This window comes from Trematomus bernacchii, unplaced genomic scaffold, assembly GCF_902827165.1.
Source record: "Trematomus bernacchii unplaced genomic scaffold, fTreBer1.1, whole genome shotgun sequence".
In the NCBI taxonomy this organism is placed as follows: domain Eukaryota; kingdom Metazoa; phylum Chordata; class Actinopteri; order Perciformes; family Nototheniidae; genus Trematomus; species Trematomus bernacchii.
The window spans coordinates 14,574,513-14,597,345 of NW_022987593.1; the positions used below are offsets into that span (position 1 = coordinate 14,574,513).

At 40.9% G+C, this 22,833-nt stretch overlaps 3 protein-coding genes across 5 annotated transcripts in view; 1 reads left to right on the forward strand and 2 right to left on the reverse strand.

Annotated features, from left to right (window-relative positions):
* Nucleotides 1-12,136, reverse strand: part of LOC117481734 (E3 ubiquitin-protein ligase TRIM39-like) — a 937,572-nt gene extending 925,436 nt beyond the window's left edge. The window contains exons 1-2 of one of the 3 annotated variants that reach the window (XM_034129595.1): nt 11,999-12,136; nt 6,237-8,382 (exon numbers count right to left, since the gene is read on the reverse strand). In XM_034129595.1, coding sequence (XP_033985486.1) covers nt 6,617-8,380 — 1,764 coding nt within the window. In that variant the 5' untranslated portion in view covers nt 8,381-8,382; nt 11,999-12,136 and the 3' untranslated portion in view covers nt 6,237-6,616. Of the gene's footprint in view, nt 1-6,236; nt 8,383-10,578; nt 11,950-11,998 lie in introns of those variants that run through there. The other 2 variants (XM_034129596.1, XM_034129598.1) reach the window with 2 other exon arrangements.
* Nucleotides 1,929-22,694, forward strand: LOC117481796 (mitochondrial import receptor subunit TOM20 homolog). The gene is made up of 5 exons (XM_034129697.1): nt 1,929-2,173; nt 18,310-18,356; nt 19,680-19,761; nt 21,258-21,400; nt 22,099-22,694. The coding sequence occupies exons 1-5, from the start codon at nt 2,050-2,052 to the stop codon at nt 22,141-22,143; spliced, it is 441 nt and encodes a 146-aa protein (XP_033985588.1). The 5' UTR covers nt 1,929-2,049; the 3' UTR covers nt 22,144-22,694.
* LOC117481751 (E3 ubiquitin-protein ligase TRIM39-like) lies at nt 12,391-17,607 on the reverse strand. The gene is made up of 2 exons (XM_034129635.1): nt 17,459-17,607; nt 12,391-14,798 (listed from the first exon to the last, which is right to left on the reverse strand). Exon 2 carries the CDS (start codon nt 14,794-14,796, stop codon nt 13,144-13,146), a length of 1,653 nt encoding a protein of 550 aa, XP_033985526.1. The 5' UTR covers nt 14,797-14,798; nt 17,459-17,607; the 3' UTR covers nt 12,391-13,143.
* Nucleotides 22,695-22,833: the final 139 nt, after the last annotated feature.

Here is a 22,833-nt window from a genome sequence, read left to right on the forward strand (position 1 = left end):
GTGTGTGTGTGTGTGTGTGTGTGTGTGTGTGTGTGTGTTTGTGAATGTGTTTCTGCCTTGCTGCACATACAGTATTCACAGTACACACATTTCAGTGTTCATTCATGCTGCAGTACGAGCTCTGACTGTGTAAATCCTAAACCATCAGGCCTACAAATATCAAGATATCACAGTGTGACAGGATGCAGACTTTACACACATCCACACCATTGGACTGTGTGTGTGTGTGTGTGTGTGTGTGTGTGTGTGTGTGTGTGTGTGTGTGTGTGTGTGTGTGTGTGTGTGTGTGTGTGTGTGTGTGTGTGTGTGTGTGTGTGGATGTGTTGGTGTGTGTTGGACTGTGACAGACTGAGTGTATTTTGAGAGTGTGTGTGTTTGATGGAGGCTGCGGTGGACCAACAGCTACCCCTGCAGTGTGTTCAACCTACTGTACCCACAATGCCACAGGGCATGATGCTCGTTTCAGTCTGTTTGTGTCTGTGTGACTCAGCGTCAGTGACACAGGAACATATTTAACACTTTCACTTCTATCAGTGCTGATCCCTGAGAGGAAAAAACAGCTGCTGCAGTGAAGAAAAGGACTGCTACACATGTTGGTTGTACCGACAAAAAGTACATGGAGATGCGTGGATGATATATCTATGAATGGATCTCATTTATTGAAAGGGCCAGTTCACCTAAATTAGAAGCTGAAATGTTTTCACTTGCTTACAGTTGTATCCTTTATTTATTAAGACAGTCTCTTGAGATCAGTGCATGTCATTGCTTAAGATTAGTTTTGTCAAATCCATGAACAAATTGAAATGTTAGAAAATTATCAAAATCAATTGACATGCATATTGACAATTGAAATAAGGAAATTAAGACAGAAATTTGGAAATACATTTCCAAATTTAACATAATGAAAATGAATCCCACATATTGTAACCTATGCTAAACCCCTCAGCATTACATTAAATATTCAACCTTCATTTACAACGCTTTTAACACCCTTTTTACTGTTCTCGTATGCACACACACTCTCATAATAGGAAAGCCCTTAATTGGAGTGATGCTGCCCTCAAGTGGCTGACATTCGTCCTTTCATTACTGAACCACAATTATGAGGCAGTTTAAAATAAACTTTATTGACATGTATATCATGAATAAAAGGTTAAATTATCAACATCGAAATTGTGTAGTGTGTTTTGCATTATTTTTATTTGAGTGTTTTTCAGCATCAAATATGTGTGTCACTTGTTAAACAGTAACACAAATATATTTGCATTTCCAGATGAGACAGACCCTATTTATTAGTATACTATAGTATTACTAAGTATAACAAAAGTAATACAAATATATTCAATAATGATGTTTTGTTAAATATCACCCAACTGCTAACTACACAACAGAGTATATAAGAACATATTGTATTAATTAATTAACAGGCTGATTGATAATGACTTTATGGCACACTGTTTAATTCTCGTATACTTTATAGCCACATGCCCTTACATTCACAGTACAACATGTAATAGTTCTTTAGTACAGCTCAAAACGTTACAAAACACATTAAAAGGGAACAATAGTAATTGCACACGTTTGTAGATAGAATTGTTGCAAGAATAATTAATAGATGCAGCACCAAATTGAGTAAAAATCGTAAAATAGATAGATTCAAATCATGATAAATAAAGATGTCACTGTCAACGCCAGAACACACAGGCACGGTTACAGATTAGGCTGTCCTGTGTCCAATAATTACAGTTTACATTTAAAATCACCATTAAAATAAACAAATAAATTGAATAATTACAGGGCAAACTCCTCCCTGAATCCTCCACAATAATCTCCTTTGCATCTCCTTAATCTGTACAAAAAACGATTTATTTCCCGATATTTTCAGTCAGGCGTTGCCCCAGACAACAACAAGCTGTCAAACGGCAGGGTCCTCGCGGGTCCTTCTTCTCCTGAGCCGCTCCACCAGTCCCTCTAACGGTTACCAACCGCCGGAGAAAACACCGTAAATTAACCCGAAATCCTCCTCTAACCGACCGGGAAACGGGAGATATGATGGGCGGGAGGTCCAGTGCTCTGGCGGCCGGGGTTTGCGGCGCTTTGCTCGTCGGTTACTGCATCTATTTCGACAAAAAGAGACGGAGTGACCCCAACTTCAAGAACAGGCTGAGACAGCGTGAGTGTTGACCTCTTCTCAATCGCAACTGCTTTATTCAGATTCAGAATCAGAATACCTGTATTAGTCTCACACAGGGGGACATTTACATTGTTTTCCTGCTCTTCCTCACCTTCATCGGGCTTACGAGGTCGGGTCCGGTCCAGTGTGTTTCGACTAATGTCACAGCAAGATTTAGAAAAGCTTTTATATTCAGTAAACTCGACTAACTAATGGTGTCTTTAAAGGTGTCACTAAAACGCATATTAGAAAGCTGCAGCTTATTCAGATAGAGACCTCACTAACACTAAGATTACATCACTCCAGCTCTGAGGTCTTTACACTGGCTTCCAGACCTCATGACGTTCATGATTTCAAAAATACTGCTGCTGGTTTATAAAGCATTGAATGATTTAGGGCACAACATACATGAACCATCCAGAACTCTCAGGTCTTCAGGTCTGCTTTCTGTCCCCAGAGCTAAACTAACTAAACATGAATAAGCAGTGTTCAGGTATTAGATGGAGGATGTCCGTAATGTCTATAACACCTCTTGTTGTTAAATACCAAACTAGGAGGCGTGTGGTGCAGTGGGTTGTGCGTTGAGGTTCAAACCCCACTGCAGTCAGCAAGCATGTCGTTGTGTCCCTGGGCAAGACACTTCATCCCAAATTGCTCCTGTGGGGATTGCCCACAGTATTGAGTATGTAAGTCGCTTTGGATAAAAGCGTCTAACAAGCGACATGTAATGTGCAATATGTATATCTTTTGTAAGCATGCTTTAGGTAACATTAAGCTGTCTTTGGCTCTTTTCTGCTGTAACAATGTAAATATCCCCTCTGTGGGACTAATAAAGCTATTCTGATTCTGATGTGGCTCAGTGGAATAGTGATCTTCGGATCAGGGGAGAGCTAGTTTGAGTCCGGCTGCAGTCGGCATGTCTTAGTGTTCCTGGGCAAGACACTTCACCCCAAACTACTCCTGTTCATATATGTAAGTCTCTTTGGATAAAAGCGTCTAACAAGTGACATGTAATGTAATGTAATTATGCTCCAAAGATCTGGAACAAACTCCCAGAAACATGCAGGCCCGCTGCAACTCTTACTACTTTTAAATCCAGGCTGAAGATGATGTTGACTTCTTCTTAGAATCGGACTCAGAATTCCTTTATTTGTCACATACCACAGAGGGGAAATGTACATTGTTACAGCAAAGTATAGATAGAGACGATAACAAAGAACACACTATTATGTATAAAGGCATGCACAAAAACAACATATATTTTGTATAATGGCCAGACAGTTTGTATGCCTATCAAAATCCCAAAATGTAAACATTGAATACAATTTATATTTTAAGTAGTCTCATTAACTGAGAAATTGACATGATTCTTTGCATTGAATATAAAGACCTTACTTGAATCTACAAGGACTGCGGTTTAATTTGGCTTTTAGTAAACAACCAAGAAACACCAGCTAAAGGAGAATTACAGATGTGTATGGCTATTCCTAGAGGTGGAGAGTAAGTACATTTCCTCTAGTTAAGTGCAATTTTTAGATACTTGTACATTACTTCAGTATTTCCATTTGATGCCAATTTGTACTTCTACTCCACTACAATTCAGAGGTATATTGTGTACTTCCAGATTTGGATTATTTGATATGATATATAATAAACCCATAAATCAGACTTTAGTTACACCTAAATTCACAAGTTACCCTGCAGTATCATCAGTCATTGAAATACATATTTCTTTGTTGTTCTGCACCATTTTAGTGTCAGCTATAAACTCAAATGTTTGGTCTTTAATGCAATTTGTGTCGCGTTCACACCAAAAAGAGCCGGAACTAAAATGAGTTCATGAGAACCTTTTTACCCCCTTTTCCGGCCCTGCTAAAGAGCAGGTTTTCGTGGGAGAAAAAGGTTCCTATGTCTGATTGGCTGGGCGGAATGCAAACCACGCCCCGTAAAACTCCAAAAGTTTTGTGAAGCCGCCATTTTATTATCCTCGCATTAGCATTATTAGCATTAGCATTAGCCCAGCGCACACACGCAGAGAAACTAACTTATGGCAACACAAAAGAAAACATGGGAGCGGTGGAGATGAGGAGGTGTCGGCGTTCTGGCGATTTACTCGGAAGGCTTCAGTAGAAGCTGCTGGGAGTCCCAGGTGTGAAAGCGCCTAATGGGGTTTTTCAAAACAGTGACATGAGGCGGCTTAAGGAGAAAGAAACACTTCCACCTTTTATATCTCTGTGTGCAGGAGACCAACACTTTTAAACAGTCTGGTGCAGTCTCTGATTTTATTCAGTCTCCTTTTTAAAGCTTAATTGTTTTTTGTTTCCAAAATGTTGTTGTTAGTTATTCCCGTGCTAGGAGATGACAAAATGACATGAGTAGGAGTTTACGTTTACTCACTCACTCACTCACTCACTCACTCACTCACTCACTCACTCACTCACTCACTCACTCACTCACTCACTCACTCACTCAATACAACATAAACAAGGCTTTTATTTATTTTTACTGTATTTATTTAAAGAAATTGCATATAGATGTTTCTTTCACTCATAAGCCACTTTACTAATATCTCATATACTGTCTCATACTGTAATCTGCACACATGTGGGTCACGATGCAGGGTTGGAGAGATGAATGCAACAAAATGATGTGTTGCCCATGTATTGTGATACAGATGATAAACTAAATCTTCACAATGATGTGTGAATCAATGTCAGAAATAAGCAGTGGCGTTTTTATATGCACAAAAGTGGTGGGGTAGAAACAACTTAGATGTTTATATATAAGCTTCTAGTGCTTTTTTAAACACGTAAACAAATAGCTGTAGGCTATCCATGGTCCCGATAGAGACAGGGGGGGGGGGGAGTGTCAAATGACATACTGTTGGAAGCCGTGAATGAAGAGCACGGAGCAACACTGTCAGCGCATACATTTACGTACACAGCGTGGGGATGTCATATTGTAATGCACCTTAGTACATGCAGTAAAGGGCACCATCACAAAGCAATACTTAACAATAACAACAACCGTAATGCTTCAGCATTAAAACACCATACTGACTGTAAATATAAGGCAAACACAGACACTCATCACCGAGGTCACAATATCAATCGATCCAGCAGAGCAATAGCCTATAGGCAAAACACAGAAGATCAACAAAAGATATGACATAAAATGAACTTACCAAAGCTGAAGTAGATGGTCAACTTCATTCATTTTCTTTCCGTTTCACTGATTTTAATCGCTATACACTGCTCTCTCTCGTCTCCTCTTCACAACTACACTTTTCGCGGCACACATACTTACAGCCAATCAGCTCTGAATTATGAGATGACGTTTTGGTGGGGTTGCCAGCACTTTGCCCCACTTGTGATTTTTTTTTTGCCGGAAACATTGAATACAAAAAGACTCTGAGCATGCGCAGTGTAGTTTTCACAGTACACGTTCACTTGGACAGCTCTATACGGCTCAATAGACACACTGTAGACACTAATCAGAAGAACGCAGACTAAAACAGCAATGTAGAGACGAATCAGACGACTAAACATGATCTTAAAATATATTTTAACATATATTTTATACATATTTTTTTAATCATTATTTGAATTAATTTCTGCTGACTGTAGGTGGGGCTGTGTACCTACCTACCTACTGCAGCTTACCTGCCCCTAATGACGAGTCACCACTGGAAATAAGATGTATGCACATCCCTTTCCCTTTTTAAAAATCAATACATACAAAAAAAGATAGGTAATTTACCACAGTAAAGTTAAAGGTGGGGTATGTCATTTATTTCAGAAACACTTTTTGTTATATTCCATGGAATGCTCTTAACATCCCGATAGCAATGAATATATTAAATGCTTTGACAATAAATACATAAAAAAATTTCATCTGTGGAAGCCGTAGCGCTGTAAAAAGCACGACCAATCATCTGAGCCGGCCCGGCTAAAATAACTGGATGGCCTACCTGCCTGTCAGCCTTCCATCTGTGCACAAACTTATCTCGTGCCCTCATTGGTCATGTGTGCGTTCGTGTGTGTTGGAGGAGGGGCTCTATAAGGAAGTGGCAGATTTTTTCCGGCTGTGTATTTTCAAATTCTAGCGATCTCGAGATGGTTTCTCCAAAATTACCTACCCCACCTTTAATATGTAGAAAATAAAACAAACTATACAGTTTTCCATTAAATATGTACATTTGTTCCCTTGAATGAAAAATAAATCAATACATGAAATTAGATGAGTGATTAGTTGACTATGACAGGCAGTGGCAGTTCTAGACCAATTTTTTTGAGAGGGGCACAATAAATGCAGGACGAAAAAGACAAAGACAGTATTAAGTAATTGCGCATAAGAAAACAATGCAATACCGTTATTGGTATTTGTTTCAGATACTTATAGTTACAGTTTTTACGCTCTAATGGGTTTGAATGACAAATCGCATTAGTTTTCCGTCAGCCAGGAAAGGTTTTTTTTTTTTTTTTTTTTTTTCATTTTCAGCCGGACCACAGTGGGGTCCAAAGTCAGTGTTAGGGGGGCACTGGCACCCCCTGCCCCGCCCCTGATGACAGGCAAGATGATCAGAGGTGCAGAGTTTTTGCTGTGAAAACAACCAGGACTGAAGTATGGGTAGAGGTTCTCAGTGAAGGAGCAACCAGTAAAGGAGTAGATCAGAGCTGCAGCATCTACGTCATAAAAGGAGACCAGACCCTCCTCATAATCCACAAACACCCCCACCTTCTGAGGCTCAGACTTCAGAGAGAGAGGAACTGGAGGATCATCATGAGCTTCGTACTCATTTCCATTTCTCCATATAGACCAGTTACCCCACAGAGGGCTCAGTCGGTTTTGTCCCTTCCTGTTGATCGACTCTCTGACCACTCCTAAAATCCAGTTAGTCTTCCCTTCAACTTGAACCTCGTAGTAAAATGTTCCTGAAGAGAAACTCTGCTTTGCTAGGACGCAAACACAATCAGAAAATCTTTCTGGATTGTCTGGGAGATCCTGCTTTGCCTCAACAGGACGTGCGTGTTTTTCATCAGGAAAAAGGACAATTTCAGGATTTGCTGTGTCGGGATCAAAAGTCACCTCCACTGCGTACCTCTGGACCCTCTTCAGCTCCGCCTCCTGCTGCGTCAGCTCCGCCTCCAGCTGCTTCTTCATTACTAAACTTATTGAGTCTTTCAACTCAGCCACAGCTCTCCTCACACTGCCCTCATATGATGGATGAAAGCTGACATTTGTCCAGTTCTTGGTGGGTGGTCGGTGTTGGATTTTTAGGGACTGGAACCCTTGGAGAAAATGAAGGTGATCATCACAGTGTGATAGACGCTCTATCTCAGCGCTTCTCTTTTTCAGCTTAGAGATTTCTTGCTCTAGGTCTTTGATGAAAGTCTTGGCCTGTCCTTCTGTTGTTTTCTGCTTCATTCTAACCGTGTCAATAAGTTGGTTCAGTTGTCTCTCAACAGACTCCATCAGAGCAGTTAAGACTTGAACACCTTCTGTTATCTCTCTGTCTGCATCTTTTTCACTCAAGTCAACTGATTCTTTGAACTCCTTGATCTTCTTTCTTCTTGTATGGATCATCTGCTGAGATTCAGCATTTGCCTTCACCATCGCTGCCTTCTTTTCATCATATTCTTGTTTGAGAGGAACCACATCATGCATCTTGTGGTCTGAAACATGGCAGAGAATGCAGACACATGTCTGGTCGGTCTTACAGAACAACTCCAGAGGTTTATCGTGCTTCGGACACATCCTGTCTTCCAGGTTCTCCACAGGGTCGATCAGCTGATGTCTTTTCAGGCTTGAAGCTGTCAGATGAGGCTCCAGGTGAGTCTCACAGTAGGAGGTCCGACACACCAGGCAGGACTTCAGGGCCTTCAGTTTGGTTTCAGTGCAGACGTCACAGGGAACTTCCCCTGGTTTGAAGACTTGTTGCTCTGAGCTGCTGCTGCTAGCTTCCTGTTTAGCTTCCTCTATGAACTTAGCAACCGTTTCAGAAAGTAAAGTGTTGACTCTCAAACCAGGTCTTATGGTAAACGCCTCCATACACATGGGACACCGGCACTTTTCACTTGTATCCCAGTGTTCAGTGATGCAGTTCTTGCAGAAGTTGTGTCCACATGGTATAGTGACTGGAACAGTGAACAAATCCAGACAGACGGAGCAGAGAAACTGATCTTCAGATAGAAGACAGCTAGCCATATCTGCACATTGAAAACAAAAGTAGACATAGCTGTGTTATATACAGACATCTTGCTAATGTAATGCACATGTAGGAATTTTTTTACCACATAAAATGTAAAAAAACAGAAAACTATATTTAAAGAGGATTGGTGACGCTTTCCAGATACCTGAATAGATGAATATGTTTAGTATTAAATCCAGTGTATTGAATCAGGGCATCCCCAACATCAGGGTATAATTATTTGGCTAACACTGGTAGAGTTAATTAAAAAAAAAACTAGAAATTAACCGGCTGCTCAATTGTTAGCTGTTGCTTCGAACATTGCAATTTGAATGCCCTCCATGTTAACTCTTAAGTTCGTTATGTAAGTTAGTGTGCATTGTGATTCAAATTAGGGCTGCACGATATATCGTGTCGTGACGATAAACGCGATATGCGCGATAGTCACATCGCAGGACGTGCAATTTTTTCCTTTATCTTTTAGGACGTGCGATATTGAGTAGGTAAATTAACTCAAACACGTCATGTTACAATTCTTTTGCTGCTTGCTACAAAAGGAAAACTCGCGCTGCTCTCGTGTCAGGGGTACTTGAGTAATGGCGCGTTTCCACTACAGCCCGCAGCCCGGTTTAAGAGGGCTGTGACGTCAGCGGCCCGTCTTTGGTTGCGTTTCCACTTGGCCTAGTACCGGCCGGCGGGTCCTAATTCACAGTTTTTCTGGCCTCATAAAATCGTGGGGCCAGGGCCAGAGGCAACGAGGCTGAGTCGGGCTGAGTATGCTAAACTAGAGAGAGCGTCGCTGGCAAGGGGGCAACAACTACAACAAGATGGACATATTTGACCGTGATTTAATTGTAATACACGTTTCAAAATGATGCCGAAGTAACAACATACTGATACCGGTTAGTAAAAACCATGAATTAATGCTTTGTCAAGTCTGCAGACAGACGGCAGGGGAAAAACCTTTTAAAATGCTTGTTTTCTAAATGGAGATTGGCTAAGCTAACGCAGTATATGCCCCGACCGTCCACACTCACAACAACGGCCTATACAGACATAAATAAAGCAGCGACTGTATTCACCATGACACAGGCAGTCTGTGGTTTGTACTTGTTTAACTGTTGTCTAGTTTCTGAACATATATGAGGAGCTGTGAGCTCTGAGTGCTAACAGCTAACGGCTGTGTTGTTTTTCTGGGGTCCTCTGAAGATCACGTCACGGCTCCGCCTACACTGCGTTACTATAGATACTGCCCCAGTTCCTAAACTGTAATGGAAATGCGCCATAAAGTGAGCCAGTCCTAACGAGGCCCAGCCATACCGAGCGGGGCCGAGCGAGGCCGTGTAGTGGAAACGCGACATTAGTGACATGCAGGCTCTGCATGCACAGCAAACCACCAATCACAATCAAATCTCCAAAGCAAACGGACCCGGTGATTAAAGGTAAAAACACTGAATAAAGTAGTTTCGTGTGTTTCTCCAGGGCAGTTCGGCGCTGCTAACCGAGCTAGCTCAGCTTGTTGCTCTGATAACTTAAGATCCAGATGTCCGTGACTAAAATCCTTCATCCGGTTAAATATAGTTCGAAAAATACCAATTGTATAGCATTTAAAGTTCAAGAAAGGATGGTTTGCGGACAAAAAAAACTGTCTTTTCTTCAATTCCTGTATTTTTTCATATCGCAATATATATCGCAGGGGGGAAAAAAATCAGTTTTTTCCAATATCGTGCAGCCCTAATTCAAATCAAACGATAGTATATGTAGTCCTGCAGTTACGGCACTACATATACTATGCCAACTAGCCGAGATTAAAATACAAAAATGTAAGCCTGATTCTGTTCCTCCTGCATTTTGAATGTTGTAGGGACAAAAATAAATTGCCAATGGTGCATAACCAAGCTAAAGACAAACATATGGTGTAAATATTTGTAGGCTAAACAGGCCGAAACTCACTCAGCCAGTCCAACATCTACCAGCTTCAACAGTCTTCAAATGGCAACTGCTGCCATAGAGAAGACCCCACCCTGAGTCCTGAAGCTTATTTGTACCTTTAGGAGATTGTGTCCAATATGTCTGACATATCCCATACAAATCTAATCGTTTTTAAAATGTTATACTTTTGATTACATGCAGCAACATTTGCACAAAAGGTGGAGCAAGATTGTCTTCAAACAAAAGAATACAGTTATAGTTAAATATTGACAGCTCTACTCACCCTTGTAGCAGAGACCCTGATGTGTAGTTGAGTAAGAGCTGACTACTGGATGAGTTTAATATTAATTTACAGAGAAACAGAATTGTCTCCACTATCGTAATACTACTGCAAAACTTGCATGCCTTGAGTTTGATTTAAGGATTATGATCTGTTGCCCTTCCAGTTTTGCCCCGCCTCTTACTGCAGCTCTTTTGGTTAGGTTTTATCTTCCTCATGTTTACACATTATTAAAGTGACATACACATTTTCCCTGGCTAAAAGCGAAAGAGGATACTGTTCCAGTTTATATTTGACGAGGGATTTTGCTTCTTAATTTTCTCAGTTTTCCTGACTTAAAATGAGGTGTTACAGGTGTTAAGATGTTACTGTACCTATAGATGAGTTTATTTTGTCAAAGCGAATCACTGAGCTCTGTAGGCACTCTATGACAAGCAGAAGAGTAATAATACTTTATATCACTTGCTACCCTTAGCCCAAAAAATCTTCCTGGTTAATTAGAATCATTGATGGATGCCTTTGAGCATTTTTAGGGTTGTTAGAAAAATGTAAACTGTTGTAACAGCAGGCTTATTTTTTGCCTCCAACTAAAATCTCTTGACAAAGACATATGCAGGTAGCATGGTCATAGTTGACCACCATTTGAAAAACCCATTTGTCCTTGGTCAACATGAGAGGTTATCCTGTACATATGTAACAAACTGTGTCTCTCCACATATATCAGTGTTTGGTTTACAGTACAGAGACTCTCTTGCTCCGAGCTGCTGCTGCTTCTGGCTTCCTGTTGAGCCGACTGTCTGAACTGAGATACCATCTCAGAGATTAAAGTGTTAACGTGCAGCTCAGGTCTTGTGTAGAACTCCTTTTGGGACACTGGCACCTGTCACTTCTATCCCAGTGTTCAGTGATGCAGTCTTTACAGAAGTTGTGTCCACATGGTATAGTGACTGGATCAGTGAACAATTCCAGACAGATGGAGCACAGGAACTGATGTTTTGTCCATTTTGTTTTCGTTTGAAAAATGACACTGCTCTTCTTACTGTGTGACCATAGCGATTCATTTCCTCGAGCTGCTTCACATTAAAAGTCTCCAACTGTTTCTCTATTGGAAATATTTTATTTTGAAACCGCTAGAGATAATGGGTAAAAGCATTATGTAGGAAGTGATCAGCAAAATGTAATGAGAGCAGGAAAGCAGAAGTGAATACAAACGCCTCACCACAGAGATTCAGTTTCAAGTTACTAAAGTACTTAGAGCTGATACAAAGAGACTGTTTAAGCTGTTTAAAGTGGACTCTATATCATATGGTTATGTTGTTAGAGAAAAACAAGTATGATGTAAAGGGTGCAGCTTTCATCTGAGTAGAGCTGTTTTGTGTTAATCCTGCTTGTTGAAAGTGTAAATATAATCTGCTGCACTCACCAGTGTTTGACAGAGACTCTGCTGTGTTGTTGAGAAAGACCTGATGAACTCAGTTTGTATTTTCTTTAGACAGAAACAGAGACTAGTCTCGACTGCAGTGTGGCTGCCTCTCTGACAAATGTAACATTTGTTTCCTGAGTGTGACGTGTAAGCTCTCCTCTTTCCAGTGTAGTTCCTCCTCTCGCTAGCTGCGGCTCGCCTCGAAAGTAGACGAGAATAGCCGATCGCAGCCGAGGGAGGTCTCAAAAAGCTCGCCTGAAGTCGGACAGCTCGGAGTCGGCTTCTTCCTCTTCTTCTTCTTCTCTCTGTGTTTTTTTCCTTCCTGTCTTCTGCTCTATAGCCGTACAATATCCAATCACTGCTAGTGGAAAAAAAAAGAAGCTAAAAAGCCATCAACTTATGTATTGTTTTTAATATGAATTAGCCACAGGAAATGTGTCATGAAATACAAATGATATGCAAACCAGGCCTTCCTGTTCAGTGTTTAGAACCTCGAGTCCCTGCTTTCTCAGACCAAACATCTAGTTTATTTTACTGTTTTCTGAACTCACAATCACATATTTACAGATGTCTTTGATTCATAAGCCATTTTACCAGTAATCAATATAAAACCTGGCATGTAGATATACAAGTTAACAGTTATTAACCAAACCATTTTAACACAAATGAGGATTTATCATATTATTTAGCTTCATTTTAGTTTTTCTAGCAGTATAACTATTACACATATTTTATTTAGTACACAGTAGAGGCACGTAATAGGCCTTTCTCTTTAACGAAGCTTTATAACAATTGATTATAATACATTTAATGTTATTATCAATTCTAACATAGCTTGACAAATTTGGTGTCATTAGAAAAAACATTTTTTTAAGTTACAATAAATCTTGTAGCTTTATCCAACGTTCATATAGATATTCTCCACATGTGTTACGATAAAGTGTTGAAGAGATCATGATTTGATTGTTGAGTTGAATAATGAATCGACTTATCTGTTGTATACAGAATCTAAACCATATGTTAATCAATCACCACATTAAACTTATCTTGTAGAAAATAAGATGGAAATTCTACAGTTTTGACTCTAAATATCGATGTTTGTTCCCTTGAATAAAACAAATCAACACATGAAATAAGATGAGTGATTAGTTGACTCTGACAGGTGAGATGATCAGAGGGGCAGCGTTTGTACGGCCACATTTATCACCAGGACAGAAGAATGGGTAGAGTTTCTCAGTGAAGGAGCAGCCAGTAAAGGAGTAGATAAGAGCTGCAGCATTTACGTCATAAAAGGAGACCAGACCCCCCGCATAATCCACAAACACCCCCACCTTCTGAGGCCGAGACTTCAGAGAAAGAAGGACTGACGGGGCATTGAGAGCCTTGTACTCATTTACATTGCTCAACCATAAAGACCAGAAACCCCCCTGAGGGCTCAGTTTGATCACTCCCTTCCTGTTGATCGACTCTCTGGCCACTCCTAAATCCCAGTCAGTCTTTCCTTTAACTTGAACCTCAAAGTAAAATCTGCCTGAAGAGAAACTCTGCTTTCCTAAAACACAATTACAATCAGAAAATCTCTCCGGGTTGTCTGGGAGATTCTTTTGCACATCACCATCACAGACTTGTTTTCCATCATCAGACAGGATTAGTTGAGTATGTGCTGTATCAGGATCAAGAGTCACATCCACTGCGTACTTCTGGACCCTCTTCAGCTCAGCTTCAAGCAGCTTCTTCATCTCTTGGCTGAGTGTCTGCTCCAGCTGAACCACAGCTCTCACTACAGTCCCTTCATATGATGATGGAGGGATGCTGACCTTTGTCCAGTCCTTGGTGGGTGATGGGTGTTGGATGTTTAGGGACTGGAAACCCTGGAGAACGTGAAGGTGGTCTTCAGACCGTGAGAGATGCTCCGCCACAGAGCGTATCTTCTTCAGCTGAGAGATTTCCTGTTCCAGCTCTTTGATGAAGTCTTCAGCCCGTTTCATTCTCATGTTCTGCTTCCCTTCTATTGTTTGGATGAACTTGTTCAGTTTTCTCTCAACAGACTCCTTCAGAGCAGTGAAGACCTGAACACCTTTTGCTATCTCTCTGTCTGCGTCTTCCTTACTGAGGTCCACTGAGTGTTTGATCTCCTCAATCTTCAGTTGTCTCTTCTGGATCATTTCCTCACTTCTAGCCTCTTTCTTTCCCAGCGCTGCCTTCTTCCCTTCATATCCTTCTTTCAGAGGAACCACATGATGCATCTTGTGGTCTGAAACATGGCAGAGCATGCAGACACATGTCTGGTCGGTCTTACAGAACAGCTCCAGAGGTTTATCGTGCTTCGGACACATCCTGTCTTCCAGGTTCTCCACAGGGTCGATCAGCTGATGTCTTTTCAGGCTTGAAGCTGTCAGATGAGGCTCCAGGTGAGTCTCACAGTAGGAGGTCAGACACACCAGGCAGGACTTCAGGGCCTTCAGTTTGGTTTCAGTGCAGACGTCACAGGGAACTTCTCCTGGTTTGAAGACTTGTTGCTCTGTGCTGCTGCTGCTGCTGCTGGCTTTCTGTTGAGCCGACTGTCTGAACTGAGCTACCATCTCAGAGATGAAAGTGTTGACCCTCAAATCTGGTCTTTTATTAAAAGCCTCTTTACACATGGGACACTGGCACCTGTCACTTGTATCCCAGTGTTCAGTGATGCAGTCTTTACAGAAGTTGTGTCCACATGATGTGGTGACTGGATCAGTGAACAAATTCAGACAGATGGAGCAGAGAAACTGATCTTCAGATCTTAGGTAGCTTGCAGCAGCCATATCTACACACATGAGAAAGTAAAGAAAACACATCAATCATCAATTCATATTATATATTGTTTTAAAGAAAGAAGTTTGATAACTATACTTGTATTGCAACCATGACCATTTAACTCTGACAGGGTCAAGCATGCAACTTGGAAAACAGCAATGAAAATACATGTTTTGTCGATCATTTTTTAAAGGGCCCATGTCATGGCCATTTCCACTGATCATAATTACATTGTTGAGGTATACTAAAATAGATTTATACTGTGCAATTTTCCAAACTCACATTGGTTTCGCATACAGCATCTCTGTCAAGCATGTGTATTCAGCAGTATTCACTTTCTCCACTAAACGACTCGTTGGAGCTCTTGCCCCCCCCTCCCTGTGAGCCTAGTGTGCTCCGATTGGTCAGCTCGGCCACTCGTTCTGATTAGTCAACCACCAGAGAGGCTGCGCCCATGTCAGTGCTTTTCCCGGCTGCTCTCAGCGTAACATCAGTCTTATCATGGCGTCGGTACAGCGGTATATTTTATATACATATATATTTTTAACTGTTGTTATAGAAGAGTGTGACGGCCCCAGGGCCTTTGTCTTACGATGGGGTGGAGCTGAAGAGGCTAATCAGCACGATCACGGACACCTCCGGACACAGTCTCTCTCCAAAGCGGCTGCAGGAAGACTAACTCTGCGATCCTCTCAACCACCTGTCTCTGCATTTACCACAATAAATGTGCCGTGGTTTTGTAAACTCGTGTATGTCTCCTTGTCTTTCCGTTGTGGCCTACGAGCTACTCTCATAACAAAGAGTAAGTTATTTTTACCCGTTATAAACTACTACTGTTTGATGAGAAATCAAATCATGGTTTGCTATATGAATTCAGGGAAGAAAGGATAGGCCTACTAAGTATTTCCATTAAACTTTATTTTTAGAAATGTACAAAATGAACATAAATATACATATATACACACGGTATATCATCCATTCCTCCTCCTCGCATCTTGCCTGCGCACAGTCGGTGCGGTGCCTTTTAGCACCCTCAGTAGTAGTAGAATCCCTTCCCCGTCATGGATTGTCCGCCAGGATCTGGCTGGACGAAATCAAATGCAAATCACAAAATATTAGAGAAACTTAGTTGTTTTAGATTCGTTAGTAGTAGTTGTGTAATGAACAGCTTGCCTGCTAATATGCTAACCTAGCTTTGTTTACCTTGGTAGCTAACACGATATGAACGTTAGCTTGGAGGAAAGGCAACTATAATGCAGTGTAATAAAACTACTATGAACAAAAGCTAGTGGTTCATATTAGGCTAGCAATAACGTGTTTATAATTGCAATCGTATACGGGTATTCTGCTACCATACAATGTAACTTGCATGAATACATTGTTTTGCGCTAGCATACAGCTAGCCTCGTTAGCTACATGCAGTATATGTACGGTCACAATGTACGGTAAATCACAGTACAGTATACTGTATGAGTATTCCGTGTGTGTGACTGCAGACATTCTCCTGCCATGACAAACATGTAAGGCCATCTGCTGACATTGTAGTTGATATATTTAAACGCTAGCAACGTAGCATCACAAAAATGTTTTTCTGACCAAAACTAGCTCTAGCTCCGTGTGTTAGATCGCTACGCCAGCTATAATGTAATTACGTTTCGCGACTGACCGGCAAATCACCCGGAGTATACTGTCAATAGGTATTTTGTGTGTGAATGCAGACATTCTCCTGCTATGAGATACATGTATGCAAGGCCATCTGCTGATATTAGAGTTGATATATGGTAACTCTAGCAACTTAGTTAGCACAGTTAGCACTGTGTCAATGGCTTAGCAGTCCAACACAGTTTACACATTTAAACAGTCTTGTTTGATAAATACACAAATAACAATGCAAACTTACAGGTTGTATACCCAGATCTTCCCCTGCTCCAAACGGTCCAAACAAGCTGTGCATATCCGGCCTCAAACTGGGCAATGTTTTGGAAGCTTTCGTCTGTGAAATGCCGGTTCTTCGAACCTCTGGAGGAGGAACACGCCGCTGCTGGTGTGGCCATAGCTCTTCGGGATTGGTCCATTTCGTTCCGGGTACCGCATGACATCAGGCGGTACCCGGAACTAAATGGAAGACTCAAATGGGCAGTGACGTATCTCCAACGAGGCGTTTTGGGAGGTATTTTCTGTGTTAGAGTTTTACTCGCTACAGGGTGTACTTTGAGGGTTTTGACTCTGCACACCGTTTACATGCATAAAAACCTTCATAACACACAAGGGGACGGGTAATAACCGGAAAAGCATGACATGGGAGCTTTAATTGAAAAATAACACTGCTCTTCTAACTGTGTGACCATAATTATTAATTTCCTCTAGCTGCTTCACATTAAAAGCCTCCAACTGTTTCTCTAATGGAAAGATTTTATTTTGAAACCGCTAGAGGAAATGGGTAAAAGCATTATGTAGGAAGTGATCAGCAAAATGTAGATTCAACAGAGATATTCAGTTTCAAATTACTAAAGTACAAAGAGACTGTTTAAAGTGGACTTTACATCATATATATTATGTTGTTAGAGAAAAACAAGTTGGACGTAAAGGGTGGAGTTTTCGTCTGAGTAGAGCTGAAGTTTTGTGTTAATCCTGCTTGTTGAAAGGGTAAATATAATCAGATGTACTCACCAGTGTTTGACAGAGACTCTGCTGTGTTGTTGAGAAAGATCTGATGAACTCAGTTTGTATTTTCTTTAGACAGAAACAGAGACTAGTCTCGACTGCAGTGTGGCTGCCTCTCTGACTAACTTAACTTTCGTTTCCTGAGTGTGATGTGAAGCTCTCCTCTTTCCACTGTAGCTCCTCCTCTCACTGTCTGCTGGTTGTGTTCCCTCCCTCTGATTCACACAGGTGTTGAGAAATACCAGGTTTTCTATGATAGTTAGGGAGCAAAGCTGGTGCTTTACACGTGTGTCAAGCTGTTTCTAATTTTTATTATGATGAACGTTTTCAGTTACATTTATTGGAAAACAGATGTCAGTAAAATGTCATGGATGACATAATCTACATAGTTAAAGACTTATTTCCATTGTAGTACTTAATGAACTTGAACTATACTGGTTTCCCGTCTTACTGGTCCTTACTTAAAAATCCCTCCCCCATCTGCCCCCTCCCTCCCTACCTCCTCACCCCCTACCAACCCCAACGGTCCCTCAGATCGACCTCAGCCGGTCTCCTATCCATCCCTAAACCCAAACTCTGCAGCTTCGGGGACATGTTTTATTATTATGATTAGTAATGTAGACAACATACCTTCATCAAATGTACAACAAGTACAATATGTATTTACTCTAAAACTCTAAAAATGAGACAATAGAGAATGATATCTCCCAGTGATTGAACCACTTAAATCAAGGTTACTTTACATTTTAAAGGAACAGTTAAAGCCATGAACAAAATAAAAATCTTGCTGTTTTACAGGTGGTTGTTAAATCCATTTCTTGGTTCTTAATTTGTATTTCTTTGTGTCTCTGTCGCAGGAAGGAGAAAGCAGCAGGTAGCCACAGACCGGGCGGGCATGGCAAAGGTGAGCACAAACAGTCCTTATCGTGTTGTAACGCTTCCTCTTATCTCCTGTCAATCATTTACAGTGTGCTTCATAGTAAGAGGAAAATGGTTAAGTTGCAAAATATATACAAATATTTCTTAGTTTCTCAAATATATAAAACATTTTGCCTGAGGAAATCTCTGTGCAAACATCTCTGTATCTTATTTACCATATTGTTGTTGTTGTTGTTGTTGTTTTTCTCTTTCTCTTTCTCTTTCTCTTTGAAACCCATAAATTCAAGAATTCCATTAAAATACAATCCATAATTCAGATTATGTGACAACATTAATTAGTATTATTATTAGTAGTAGTGTTATTAGTATTAGTATGATAAAAGTGATTCTTAATCAAATATTATTATTTTTATTTTAATACATATATTATTTAATTATTATTCTAATAATAATAATATTTTAGTAGAATTGGTAAGCACTATTTTTAGGTTTTATTTTAAAAGCTTTACTTCCTGTATTAGTCTTTTATTTTATATTATATTATGATTTATCTAGTCTATATTGTGTTGAATTGTTGAAGGAGCCTTTGCTCTAAGGCAGGGGTGTCAAACTCAAATACACAGTGGGCCAAGATTAAAAAAATCGGTACTAGTCGAAGGCCGGACTGGTTCAATGTTTATTGCAAAACTTATTAAAATGAACTCATTGCACATATTAAACCTGGAACTAACAAAGCTTAAATGATTGCCTATAAAAACAACATTAAACATTAAATCTGCTCCATCTGCATTCATTTCTTATGGCTCTATCTGCAGCTTTTCCAGTCATTTCTTATGATTACATTTTTCCACAGGCCAACAACAGCTTCAAAAAAACTATTTCCCTCAAAGAAAAAACCAAACATGCCCTGTAGTCTCAAGAAAAAAAGTGCAGAAGGAAACATCAATTGAAACTCAGTGTGCTGCTCTGTGATGCTAGCTCAAGCCAGATACTTGGCATCTCATCTTGGGTGCAAGTTCATCAATGTTTGGGGTCAGGCTCTGAGCTGAGGAGACCCTCAGGATTGAGTGAAGGTGTGCGTGCAATATACCGGCGGGCCAGATCTAGTAATTAGAAATTATTCTGTGGGCCGAAATTAAATCCACCAAGGGCCTGATTTGGCCCCCGGGCCTTGAGTTTGACACATGTGCTCTAAGGTTTCCCTTGCCAAAGCTGCGCTGTATCGAGTGTGTATTTCACAATAAGCGTTTGCATCTTGAAAAGTACGACTGGCTCACAGATCAGATCTGATTATTGATCACTCAGAAACAGTTTGACTTCCTGTTATTGACGGCTGTTTGTCCCGCAGCTCCCCGATCTGAAGGACGCTGAGGCGGTGCAGAAGTTCTTCCTGGAGGAGATCCAGCTGGGGGAGGAGCTGCTGGCTCAGGGTAACACACACACACACACACACACACACACACACACACACACACACACACACACACACACACACACACACACACACACACACACACACACACACACACACACACACACACACACACACACACACATCACACACACACACACACACACACACACACACACACACACACACACACACACACACACACACACACACACACACACACACACACACACACACACACACACACACACACACACACACACACACACACACACACACACACACACACACACACACACACACACACACACACACACACACACACACACACACACACACACACACACACACACACACACACACACACACACACACACACACACACACACACACACACACACACACACACACACACACACACACACACACACACACACACACACACACACACACACACACACACACACACACACACACACACACACACACACACACACACACACACACACACACACAATCACTTCAGGGGACATTACATTGACTTATATGCATTTCCTGGAGACCTATCCTAACCTTAACCATAACCAACACATGCTTAACCCTTACCCTAACCCTAACCAAGTCTTCACCCTAAAATTAATGATTCCCCTTATGTCCCCATAAGGGAGGCGAGTCCCCACACCTGACTGTGTAAACAGATCTAGGTCCCCACAAGGATAGTAATGCTAGGTCACACTTACACACACACACACACACACACACTTCAATCACTTCAGGGGACATTACATTGACTTATATGCATTTCCTGGAGACCTAACCTTAACCATAACAAACACATGCTTACCCCTTACCCTAACAAAGTCTTCACCCTAAAATTAATGATTGCCCTTATGTCCCCATAAGGGAGGTAAACAGATCTAGGTCCCCACAAGGATAGTAATGCTAGGTCATGCACGCACAGACACACACACACCTACACACACACCTCCACGCACCTACACACAGCTATTGGCTAGCGCTCCAACACATCGTACATGAAAGGCTAAGGGGCGGGACATCTCTAAGCGTTTGACCAATCACAACAGAGCCAGCCAGCTAACCAACCAGAGCAGACTGGGCTCTGGTTTCAGACAGAGGGTGAAAACATTAAAGCATGGAGACATGTCCCAGTAGAGACACTACATACTGATATGAACCTGAATATGAGCACAATAGGGCCCCTTTAAAAACAATGTTGAGATACTTGTACTTGAAGTAGTTGTACTTTAGTATTTCTAGTTTGGTTTGACAAAGTGTTACTCTTTAAATAACAAAAACACATTAACTTACATCATATGATGCAGTACTGTACTAAGTAATGGCTCCATAATGACAAACTACAACTTTGGAAAACATTATGCTGATAATACTTCTTTACTTTTACTTAATTAACATTTTGAATGCATGACTATTTTTAGGCTGGCTTATTAAGTGAAGTGTCTGAGTACTTCCCTCACCTCTGTCTCCTCTCCACAGGAGACTATGAGAAAGGCGTGGACCACCTGACCAACGCCATCGCAGTGTGTGGGCAGCCCCAGCAGCTGCTGCAGGTGTTGCAGCAGACTCTGCCTCCACCCGTCTTCCAGATGCTGCTCACCAAACTGCCCAGCATCAGCCAGGTAGCACTACTCTTACACAAAGTCAAACTGCTGCTGTTGCACCAGGTATCACACGTTGCTGCTGGGATAAGGTGCTTTGTCCAGGCAAGAATTTTAGCTGTGCAGTTTATTTTCTTAGGTTTCATCAATTAAAAGAAAAAGGAATAATGTTCTTAAATCTTCTCTTGCCTTGGTAAAAAAAAAACATATTCTATTTCTCCACCTGTCTACGTATAAACACCAAATCCCCCGTTTCCACCTTCAATCGAAAACATAAACAAATACTCTAAATTAATTAATTAAAATGACACTAAATACAAATTAAATGTGATATTTTATATGTTTAACTATTAAATACTACAACATTATAAATGGCTCCAATACTGTTTTTGGATCTCTATTAATCTTCCTGTTCTCAAAGCATTACAACATTTTTAAATTCAGACAGTTTTAAATAACACAAGGAAAAATAAAAAAGCCAATATGGAGAACAGGAGAGAGAAACTCCCTATGGAGGAAACTTTGGGATTTTAGCCTCACAAGACCATTTACATGCACTAAAACCTATAGAACACACTACAGGAGAGAAATACTTCCACCACTAATTACATTTCAAAAATCTGCATAAAATATAAAACAAAAACACTTCCCTGACTCTCCATCTTCATCCTGATTGGTTACTTCCTCTCTGTTAACGCTTGTTGTTTCCTGTCCTTCAGCGTATCGTGAGTGCACAGAGTCTGAGCGAGGACGATATAGAATGAGAGGATCGAAAAGGAAACAACCCTTCCTCATCTTCATTCTCCTCCTCTTCCTCATGCGGACCCCTCCTCTCATGACGACCTGCCAACGCCTCGGCCTCCATCACTCCGGCCGACGTCCATCACTTCCCATCGACGTGTCCTCTAGGGAATTAGTTTTGTATTCCAGCTTTAACCATGACAGTAGTGTCTGTTTGTTTTTTTTACTTAAATTACCCGTTTTGGGGTATGAAGAGTTTCCTTATCATAACTGCCAGAGAATTAAAAGCGCCCGTCCCCACTCCACCACGGTTAATGATAAACTGGACTGGGTGGTGGTGTCGCTCACATCATGTTTCAGGTTTACACTGATTACTGCTATGAGAATATCAGTGGTAGAAAGTTACAGAAATCTTCTCTCTGCTCCACAAAGTATTTATTGTTTTTGTTATCAGTCGTCTTTCTGTTCGGTCTCCACTTGGAAACACTTTTAAAAATAAAGTAACAAAATGTTTTGTTCATTTTAAAGAGAGGACGACCCTCTTACAATACAAAAATACAATAAAAAATGGTAACGAACAATGAAGTTGTTTTGTGAGTTTGTTTTATTTTGTCAATGCGGGAAAGGGAAGCAACACAAAGCCAGCTGGACCAGATACAAACCACTGTGTTTTTAATGAACAAAAAAAAGGTTCCCTTGAATGAATAATAAAT